This window comes from Periplaneta americana, chromosome 11, assembly GCF_040183065.1.
Source record: "Periplaneta americana isolate PAMFEO1 chromosome 11, P.americana_PAMFEO1_priV1, whole genome shotgun sequence".
Taxonomy (NCBI): domain Eukaryota; kingdom Metazoa; phylum Arthropoda; class Insecta; order Blattodea; family Blattidae; genus Periplaneta; species Periplaneta americana.
This window is the reverse complement of record NC_091127.1, coordinates 144,368,439-144,380,224: the sequence shown is the minus strand read 5'-3', so window position 1 is coordinate 144,380,224 and position 11,786 is coordinate 144,368,439. Positions and strand designations below refer to the sequence as shown.

The 11,786-nt window shown below is 37.1% G+C and overlaps 1 protein-coding gene across 1 annotated transcript; it reads left to right on the top strand.

Moving 5' to 3' along the window:
- The first annotated feature begins 8,287 nt into the window (after positions 1-8,287).
- Positions 8,288-11,488, top strand: LOC138709396 (cuticle protein 21-like). The gene is made up of 2 exons (XM_069840136.1): positions 8,288-8,430; positions 10,752-11,488. Exons 1-2 carry the CDS (start codon positions 8,419-8,421, stop codon positions 11,427-11,429), a joined length of 690 nt encoding a protein of 229 aa, XP_069696237.1. The 5' UTR covers positions 8,288-8,418; the 3' UTR covers positions 11,430-11,488.
- Positions 11,489-11,786: the final 298 nt, after the last annotated feature.

The window sequence follows — 11,786 nt, the reverse complement described above, 5'->3', positions numbered from 1 at the left end:
GAATACAATGCGTGCAGAATAATAATAATAATAATAATAATAATAATAATAATAATAATAATAATAATAATGAAACACAGACGCAGAAAGCCAGCATTCATATATACGATATATGAATGAAAATACGAAGAATATCACTACTTCCGTTTCACAAGAACAAAGGAGCTGAATGAGATCTGACAACAGACCAAGATAACAGAAATAAAGGGGCCAAAACAGCCCTGAATGCCTAATCTATGAACAAGCAGAATATGACGATACTGAAAAAGGCTGTTCAGAGTCGGTTAAGTGATATGGCTAACTTGGGCGGATGGAGAGTCATTTGTAAGATATAACATATTGCATCTGTCTGGGTGAGACTCAAGATATCAGCACAGTCGACTTCGATAATCGATAATCGAATCATGGAATAATTTAGTAATAAGTCAGTGTACTACAATGTGAATGTCAGACTGGATAAATAAATTGTTAGAATACCCAAAGTCCACAAAATGTATAACGAAAAAATTACCATTAAGGTTTTATAACTTAATAAAACATTGGTCTTACAAGCCAGAAATAAGCAACATCGTATAAATTTTCAGAGAAAAATTAAGCTTACAGTTTTCATTAATCCGCCTTAAATCGCATACCGAAGAAAAGAAGTAGAAGCAGTGCTCGAATAGACTTTAAAAAATCCTATATATCGAATAAAATTATGTTACTTGAACAAATACCAACTTTAAAGGGATATTCTTGAATAAGTATATCTAAAATTATTTACTAGAATTTCACGTGATTTCCATACTCGGAAAAGGGACTTGTAGAAGCAAGTCGAAGAAATAAAAGCTTTGCGTAGCGATGAATGAGATCACTGCACCCCGCGACCTCTGCCCCATCATCTGGACTGCGATAAAGGTCAAAGAGGTAGGAGTAAAACTGGATCCCGGATTTCACTGAAATGTTAGCGCCCATCTGCGGTTAGAATTGAGATGTCCGCGCTCAGGGTTATAAACTTGTTATGTCGTTCTTTAAAACAGTCGATTTTAACCAAGTTGGGAACAACACGAAAACAAAACAAGGTGAACAAGATGACATGCTTTGAGGAGTAGTACAGAGATGAAAAAGCAACTGGGAATCAACAGAAACAGGGAGAGCAAGACAAAGAACAAAGAGAGAAAGTGAGGAAGATGGCGAAGGAAGACATGCAACATAATCAAAAGGGAAAGAAAGAAAGAAAGAAAGAAAGAAAGAAAGAAAGAAAGAAAGAAAGAAGAAAAACGGACAAGGAGAAACAAAGGAAGAGAAGAGGCAAAGAGAAAGATACAATGGAAAAATAAATAATAACGAAAGAATAGAAGAAAAGATAATAAAGATAAACAAAAGAAGTAGAGAGGATAAATATAGGTCTACTACAAACATGGTTGTAATCTCTTATATTATTACATCCTACATACAGCATCTTAATTCGTAGTAATAATCCCAAGATAAAATTAAGAGGTATAAATGAGGAGGAGAGACCTGGCATGTGAGTTGTGCGAGATGGGAAGAATGAGCTATCAGAAAGAGAGTTTGTTTCATGATGTTATACGAACGTAAATTAAGGCATCTACGGAAGTTAATCTCACAAGCAAACATTCTGATGGGGTCAGATAAAAATGTTATTTTTTTTTCTTCCACCATGTTAATAATGTCAAAAGAAGTGCTTATACAAATTTTGGCCACTCGACCGCAATTACGAGGGCCGTAAAAAAATAAGTGTGCCAGGGGCCGTTAACAGAAAAAGAACACAATTTCATTAGACAAATTTATTGGAAGATACACAGCAATTGTTGAGCTATTTTTCAACATATTTTCCATCGCAATTGAGACATTTCTCATATCATGGGATCTGCAGAGAGAGGTAAAGACGCAGTCAAACGCTGGTTCCGATCTGAGGCGGCTGACTTCTACGACACAAAAATTGGTCTCATTGTATGACAGAAGTCTTAATTCCAATACGGAATATGTTGAAAAATAGCGCAACAACTGCTGTATTTGTTTCAATAAATATTTCCATACAATTGTGCTTTTTTTCTATAAACAGCCTCAGGGAAAATCACTTTCTGGACGGTCTCGTAATTGCGGTCGAGTGGCCAAAATTTGTATAAGCATTTCTTTAGACATTATTAACATGGTGGAAGAAAAAAAATAACTTTTTTATCTGCCCCCATCAGATCGTTTGCTTGTCAGACTAAAACCTATCTTCTCCCTTCATATTCATTGGTGATATAGCCACGACACATGATAAAGTCAAAGGACAGGTCTTGCCTCCTTTACTGTACTCTACGTAATACTAGGCCTACAGATGATCGAAGACAGTACTTCGCATTTCATTCTACTGTAATTTCTCTCCAATATTTTGAGTTCGTAGGAGTTGTGGTCTGATTCGCGACTCCCATTTATTATAGTCATTAACGTCGCAGGTTCGAACCTAGATGATTGCGAGTAATTACAACCTCAGCCGACGATAGACCGGCTTGGGCTTGACAATACTGGTGTGTTTTATGGTTAATGCTGCTACTTGTTTATCGACTCCCTTCAACTCCTTAATTGTTATTGTGTCATTACGTTACATCATCATTTCCCTTGATAATTTTCCCCTTGATGTTACAAGCTGGACAGCGTTTATCGAAGTAAGAAAAGAGGCCAAGTTCTCATATTAATCTGACAACTTTCAGACCCCTTGCAAATAGGGACTTTTTCTACAACTACACGTTCGTATTATCATCATCATCTTCCATAATCACCACCACTACCACCACTAATCCACTGAAGGTGTCATGACATCAGTAGCTTATTAGGACATAGCCTAGTGGCTAGGGAACGGATTTCTAAGTGCTAAAAAGAGAGATTTAGGACTTTATGAAATCCAACTTAGGACTTTTAGTAGTTAACATAAAATTAACAATAATTTTAATTTCAGTAAATATTCCATTTTAGGTGAATTTTATGTACGAAGAACTGGTTCTGACAATGAGAGCTACTGAACTGAAGACTCAAATTCTATCTGTGAAAGAGACTGAGTACTGATTGGTCAGATCCATTTCGAATAACGGAACAACCTATCACCCCTTTTACGGTAAGATGAACTTTTCAAACTTCGTTCCAGAAAATTAGGTAAAATATTCTTTCCTCCACTTCTAAGACCGATATCACTTTAACATCTCTGGTCATATCGCGAGTTAATCTTTTGGGTGAAATCCGACTATTGTTGATATTGGTTCTATTGCTGTGAACTAGATGGCGTCTGTAGATGTATTACTGATTTGTTATATATATGATTTTGATGATGAAAGAAGCCGGCGATATTCAGGGATGTTGTGGCCCGAATTTCCTGACATTTGCCTTACGGTTGAGGTAAAACCCTGAGAAACCAACCAGGAAATCCAATTCGACCGGAATCGAACCCGGGCTCTCTGCTGATCCCTACATCACAGAGGTGTTCTTTTACATTTTATATAACTTTTTTTAGTACCGGTATTGTTATTTTAAATAGCTATATGCAAAATATATTAAAAATATGATTTTCAGCACAAACATAGTTTTTAGGCATTTATAGGACTTTATGGTTCATTTAGGCGTTTTAGGTCCTATATAATTTTAGCAGGAGCATCCTGAGTAGGGTCTACATGAAACGTACAGATATCTGAACAACATAGAGTAAGACGTAGTAAACAAAATAGGTACGGAACTAGAAATTCGTTTCCTAATAATGATTATTCAAATAAGCTGGTACAATTAGGAAATAACAATAATAATAATAATAATAATAATAATAATAATAATAATAATAATAATAATAATAATAATAATAATAATAAAATCATACCTGAGGATGGATCACACTGACGAAAAATCTAGCAAAAAAATATTACAGCAAACTACAAGAGGATATAAGACATTAACTAGTGTAGAAAATGATGTAAACATTATACAGCAAAAGACAAGAAATAATTCCAAATTATGTAACAGCAAAACACAAGATTATTAATGCACTCCAAGAAGATGTCTCAAAACTGAAGAGTTTAAGTAAATATATTGGGACAAAGAGATAAAAACTGACAGAAAAATTCAGATAAATAAAATGAATATAGGTATTGCTAGGCAATAAACAAATAATAAGCAATGCCATTCAATACAAATAAAGATCACTGAACACCTAGAACTACAAGAGGAGTTGAAATAAGACTAGAAAAGCTGACTGTTCGTTTCCTGTGTTTCTCTTCTGTGATCTTTCTGCTTTTAATTTCACTTTTTATTTTCACTCTGTGTTTTAGTCATGCTTTGTCCAAAGAGACAGCATGTCGTCGTTGAAAAAGCTGAAAGAGTTTCCTTCTAAATAAATACATTTTATTCTCTTATCTTCGGCGTAATTTAAACAGTGAATAATCCCTTAACAATAGGCTTATTGGCTTTTATGTCTCAATTAAGTTTCGCGTCGTAGCTGTGGAATGAGCGCTACTTCGAGTCCTCATGAGGGAAGGAATTTTCTCATGAAATTTCGGCCAGTGTATTGGACCAGTGTCCACCCAGCATCGTGATGAATTTGGGAGCTACTGTGAGTAGGAAATCCGGTTTCGGAAGCCAACTGTAACGGCTGGAAGGAAAATCGTACTTCACACGATGTCCCATACTAGCTGGATGATCGTTCACCTAAGCTGGGGCATGCGTATGTACATTCGCTTGGTAGCCTTTGACCCTCCTTGGCCTGTTGCGCAAAGAGTTTCTTTTGTCTTTTATTTATCAATTAAAGGCGCGAGAAATCATATAGATCTACTTTTATTAATTAAAAGTGTTAAATTTCTCCGTTGTCCTGATGTACTGAAGACTGCAAAATTATATTATAAAGTCACGATATCTTTACCAAGGACTAAATTTAATATCTACAGTATATTAGTTAATTTCTTACATTATTAACTTCATTTCGATGAAAGAATGTTGCATGTAATTAACAGATATTAAATAATATGTGAAAGATTGATAACATAGGAGATTTTGGTAGTATTATTATTAATTGTATTTTAATTAATAAGTTTATTATTGTCATTATTGAGTGTAATTATCTACCACTGCCACCGGGTATATATCCATTGCAGTGTGAATAAATACACACATACATACATACATACATTACATTATTCAATATAGTTTTGGATGATAATGTTCACTTGTCGATCGGGACTTCGAGGTGTGAATGACCACGAACTTCATACAGTCACCGCCAGGTGACAGTATTGCGAAGTAGAGTGTTTCAGAGTCGACTTAAAGAGCAAGCAGGACGAAGTCGATACACCAAGAGTTTTATATCGGCAAAATTAAGGAATATACATAAAATATCTCAATCTTGACATCAGAATAAAGTGTACAGTTAACTTCACAATCCAGTTACCCTTATCCGCGGTAAAGCATCCTTGCAATCATTCGATATGAAACTAGTAAGGCCTCAAGGTCATTTTCAAAGTCGTACTGATTTTGGTCTCTTTGCTCAATTCTCACTCTCCGATACCTGTTCACTTCGTCAGTTCACCATTCTCTGATGTACAAAGCAAGCTGCGCCTGTGACAGCGTTTGTGTGGTGGCTTTCCGTCCACGCGGCCCAAGTTCGACTCCTGGTCTGGTAATGATGGAATTCATGGTGGACAAAGCAGAAATTGCATACAGATTTTGTCGAGTTACATCTCCTCCTTTCATTTCACTAAGACTCTCCATCTTCTCCTCATTTATCTATAATTTGCAATGTTTAAAATATTATGGTATGATGAAGTTGTAGGAGTAGTAGGCCTACAAGTCTCCAGTACAATGTAGGATTTAAGGGCAGAGGCGAGATGACCTGGCTGTGAACATCGAATTCATGAATCCACCCAGGACTCCTATCGGACATGGTCAATTATAGCATAATGTGCCCCAGAATGTCTAGGTATATGGATCCGGGACCGATCGTCGAAAAAGCAAGCCAAACGAAAGCAAATCAACCTATAAAGTTCATTCAAATTAATACTCGTATAAGTGAATTATACATACATATTATATGAATAACTGATGGATATGCGAAATTAGATAACTATAAATATGGATATTCTGAAAATAGAACCAATTACAATTGACGCACATAAATTCTCACTCAATTAGCAACCGTCACAGACCACGTCTACCTCGATAGGTTATAAATTAAGAATCAAGGGATAGAAAACCTTTGTAGAAACACAGAAAAGTGTCTGGATAGCGTAACAGGTCACGAGGACTTATACACAAAAAGATGGTTAAATAAATAAATAAATAAATAAATAAATAAATAAATAAATAAATAAATAAATAAATATAGACTTCAGGTCGTAGTGCATGGGATGATTCCTCCCTCCCTCCTAACAAGAAAAAAATAAAATATAAATAAATACGTAAATAAATCAATGATTGTGGTAGTGTCAAGGATGATAATGATGGTGATGGCAATAATAATTATAATAATAATCATAATAATAATAATTATAATAATAATAATCATCATCATCACCATCAGCATCAGCTACAAGGTGGACCAATAGCTTCCGTTCCGATCACACACGTTCATGTCCAGTCATCTTGCCATCTCCTTCTACGATGACCCACATCACGATATCCAAATGGTTGGTACTTTAGTACCATCTTCGTCAACCTTCCATCTTCCATCCGAAAGATGTGATCATGCCAATTTCTTTTTTTTTTCTCTCTCTCTTGCATCTTTTCATTCACGTTAAAAATCCCTAATTCACCTCTAATAAAATTACCTATTCCTTATTTCATCCAGCTACACTCCTCAGAAATCTCATTTCTGTAGACTGTGTGTCTCTTATCAGATCTTCTCAGTGTCCAATTTTCTGAACCATACATCAATACAGGCACTGCCATGACTTTATAAAATTTCATTGGGAAAAGGGGTGGGTTTATAAACTGCAGAGAGGGCTGCATCATATAGGAATGGGATAGGTGTGGGAGAAAGGAGAGAATAACAGGAGAAATGTATGGCGTACTTTGAAGATGCGTTTAATTGATATCGAGAGGCAAGAGATTGAGTTCCAATGTTCGGAAAAGTTCTCACTACATTTACAATCAGATCTCATGCTTAACTGGGGGAGGTGTGACTACATAAATTCTTGTAACAAAGACAGCAGAGCAGGTTTAGCATGGCTAAGATTGGGGGCATGGAAGGGTAATAAAATTGTCAACGAAGAAGGGGAGCGTCTTTGTCCGCTTTGCAGAGAAAAGGACTCCTATAAACATATTTTATTACAGTGTGTCGAATTGGAACATGTACCGAGAAAAAATCTACCACCCTCGATGCTAAGTCAGAATAGGAGTTCGCTTGCATGTCTTGACCTCATGGGGAATAGAGAAAGGGAAAAAAAGACTGGATTGTTCCTCTTGAAGGCGAGAAAGATTATAACTTCAGCTGTTGAAGTTTGTGACGCGAACTGAGGAAGGGATAATAGTATCTACCCAACTGTACACTTTTATGTCTTTTAGGTTAGGATATATTATATAATGTGTTTTATTGTGCAATTTTCATTTTAATATGTGTGTTCTTTTAGAGAGTAGTTGGATATAATCATAGGTGGGGGAGGGGGAACCTACAAAGGAGGACTTGTTTTGGGTACAAAGCACGTACGGTCAGAAGACCCGTGCATTGAATTTGAGAGAAAATTATGATAATATAAAATATATATATATATAATATTACTCAATAAATCCATCTATCTATCTACCTATCTTATAAAATTTCAACATAGTTTCTTTTCTAGCTTTTCCTGACATAGTGCGTTTCATTGTTCCACTCATATATTGCAATTTTCCCAGTTTATTTCTTACATCCTCGTCTTCTTTGTATGTAATATCACACCCCAAATAATTAAAGTGATTAACCTGTTCCGAAATCTTATTATTTAATATTATTTTAGATCTTCTGGGACGTTTTCCGAGAAAAGCCATCTTTTTAGATTTCCTTATTGAGATTTCCGGGTTATACTTTAGAGCTGTATTAAGGAGTTGGTAAGAGGCAAACTGAAGCTCATTCTCATTATTTGCCAAGACCACCTGATCGTCTGCGAACACTATTGTATTTAAAACCCTATTTCCTACTTTAAAATTATGGTCACACCAAAATTAATAACGATCGGGTATAATTTTCATATTTCTCAGAAGGATAAGAATAGCTACGCATTGCAGAATAGCAGTGGGCCAGTGTATTGTTTCGCACTTGCAACACAGTCTGATCCATATTGCGCACGGGTTGCCCAATCGGAACCTGCTGCTGCACCCCGTTCTACTGGTGAGACGAGGGTGGCTTGTCAGGGCGGGGCCGCTCGACCCGCTATATAAACGGGACACACAGTAACTCCATATCGCAGTCAGTGTCACACAAACATGGCTTTCAAGGTACGTAGCCGGGTACCGGGCATTCAGAAATATTAATTTAATTGTAGTTAAATGCTTGGGAACAAAAACTAATAGTTTATTAATATAAGAATACATCAATTGAGAGTATAAAATGTTCATTAGCTGTTACATAATAAATCATAAGACAAATTAATATTAGAAAACGTAAATTTATTTATTTATTTAACTAGCTAGCTAGTGAGTACAAATTACATTTATAAAACAAAAATGTTTCTAGCCACTACCGTAAGAGCTAGGCTCGTGTACGGTGTGGTCTTAGTCAATAATATAACATAACATTTTACAAAGACAGTTTCCTAAATACAGTAAGCAAATTAATTCAAACCAATAAATACAACACAAGAGCAAGAAAAAAGAAGAAAGAGAAAAAGAGAGAAAAATACACATTTAATATAAATTGACAATCCGACAGAAGCCAGTAATATTCAATAAAAGCATGAATATAGTCGACGGAAATAAAAGGCAAAAAAAATACATTTGTTAATATTATATATCATGGACAATTTTACAAATTTCTTTTTTAAAAGCTTCAATTTTAAAATATTTCAAATTTGGAAAATGGTTTGTAATTTTATTATAAAGTCTTGGCCGAAACTAGCACCATGTTTAAGAGCTGCACTTGTATGACAGTAAATAGTAAATAGTTTTTATCTTCTGCAAATCTGAATACAATTTATTCATACAAAATTATCTCTGTAGCCACGCAATTGTAATACATTATAACTTTTAAGTATAAGTATAACCTTTTGTGAATAACACTGAATCTATATTTCTACGTCAGAAATGCGAAACGTGGAATTTATCCTATGTAGAATGCTTGCAATTACAAAAAGAGATAGTCTAACTACCTCCGTATGTGTGAAATTTAGTAACTTAAGTTAAATCGCTCGTCAGAGATGAAGCAGAAGCTGATACACCTGGGAAAAACTAAGATAATTTCCTACTGAATATTAATATCACTTTCTGTTCCGCAATTATGTTCGAGAGTGGGTTCGATTCCCGCTTGGGATGATTTTCTAGTAGGATATTTCCGAGGTCCTCCCCAACTGTAAAGCGAATGTCAGGTAATTCATGGCGAATCCTCGGCGTCGTCTCGTCAAATATCTTTTCGTTATCACTATTTCCATGGAGCTAAATAGTTGATACAGCGTCATTAATAGCTGATTACTGAAAATAATGTTACATTTCACACATTGGTTACTTTCTTTAAGAATGAAGATGTGGGCCTAATTTGAGAACTCTTGGTTTAATGATGTAGCATTATACGGAGGCGTTTGGTTAAATTTTAAGAGGGATTAAAACTGCTGAAGAGTCACGCTCCAAGTCCTAAAGTGAACTTAATCTCGTTTATATACATTATAAAATACGTAACGTGGATCATCACTTCGCCAACTGTCCACATACGCAGGATATAAGACTGAATATACTCCGTAGTAAAAAAAAAAAATCCATGAACTACGTGGGTTTCGAATCTACGACTGTAGTTTCTAAATCATATTAAAGCTACTTTAGCTGATGAGTGAACTGCGATTGAAGCTACTTCTATTTCATATTGTTATTGAATATGCACAATATACGAATAGGCCTATACGTCCTGTACAAGAGGTCATTTAGCAAATGACTGAATACCAACCGTGTAGCAACAAAATCTGTAGAAGTCTCCGTTTAGTGTATTTTTGCGCGTACAAAATTACTTCTGAACGGTTCTCACTCACTCTTCGCAAAATTGTCGAAGTGTTAACAAATTATAAGACGAGGTATTAAGGAAATGAACGAGAACTGCGAGGCAATCACTGAGTCGTGGAAATGCTTCTTTATCCCCAATTCCGTTTCATTGTGTTCTAAATACAGCAAACAATTCGACAAAGTTGACCTGCTGTTCACATTTTTTTTTTCTTCTTTCTGTATGTTATATATTATGTCTGATTTCTACTTGCTTGTTGTTTACATTACATTATTATTGTCTTATTCAGTTTTGTGTGCAAAATTGTAGTGTACTTTGTAGATTTGTTGTATTTATTGTAACGCAGTTTTACTCCCGGTTGAGTGTTAGAGAAGGCCGTATGGCCTTAACTCTGCCAGGTTAAATAAACCATTATTATTATTATTATTATTATTACTATTATTATAAAAATTGAAAAATACAGAGGAAGAAATGCAATTTAATTCCAAATTTCTAGGCCATGTATCAGTAAACTCACTTAAAGATAATAGAAAGATTTGTAATAACATAACAGTTTCCTTCGCTATTCCAAATTCTTTTCGCAGGAAGTTACTGCATAACCGATCTTTATTTTCAGATCTTCGTTCTCGCCGCCGTCGTGGCTGTTGCCAGGGCCGGACTCATTGGCGCCCCCGCCGTCGTGGCTCCTGGAGCTCCCCTTGCTAGGGCAGTTGCCGCTCCCGTCGCCTATGCCGCCCACGCCCCCGTCGCCTATGCCGCCCACGCCCCCGTCGCCTATGCCGCTCCCGCCGCCTATGCCGCCCACGCCCCTGTCGCTTATGCCGCCCCTGCCGTCGCCAAGGTCGCCGTAGACACCGACTACGACCCCAACCCCCAGTACAGCTACGCCTACGACATCCAGGACGCTCTGACCGGTGACTCCAAGGGACAGCAGGAGAGCCGCAGCGGAGACGTCGTCCAGGGCAGCTACAGCCTGGTGGAGCCCGACGGCACCCGCCGTACCGTCGAGTACACAGCTGACCCCGTCAACGGATTCAACGCTGTCGTACACCGTGAACCCGCCGTGGTCGCCGCTCCCGTCGCTAAGGTCGCTGCTCCCGTCGCAGTCGCCGCCCCTGTTGCCCGCTACGCCGCTCCTCTTGCCCGCTACGCCGCTCCTCTTGCCCGCTACGCCGCTCCTCTTGCCCATGCCGCTCCTGTCGCTGTCGCCGCTCCCGTTGCCCGCTATGCCGCTCCCGCCCTCGCCTACGGACATGGTCTGGCCTATGGAGCCGGCCACGCTTATCTTGGTTAAGTGATTTGTATAGTATGTACGGGTAAATGGAGTACAATAAAGTTGTTCGTTGTTTTTCACCGGCTGTTTCACTCTGTATTCCTCACTAGCATAGATATTCCTTGATCCTGGTACGACATAGAATATCATATAATATCATTCCTTATCTGTCTCAGATCTTCTCACCTGAGGGTACACGTACTATCAAAGATATGCGAAAAATTAAAGCACAATGTCTCTTTATTACTATACCAAAAGGGCGGTTTTTGATGTGCTGTCTATCCGTTTGTATGTATGCAGCACTTCCTCCAAAAATGCTCTCATACTATATGCAATTCATCAGGAAATGATAAATATGAAGCATAATTTTTACTTGAA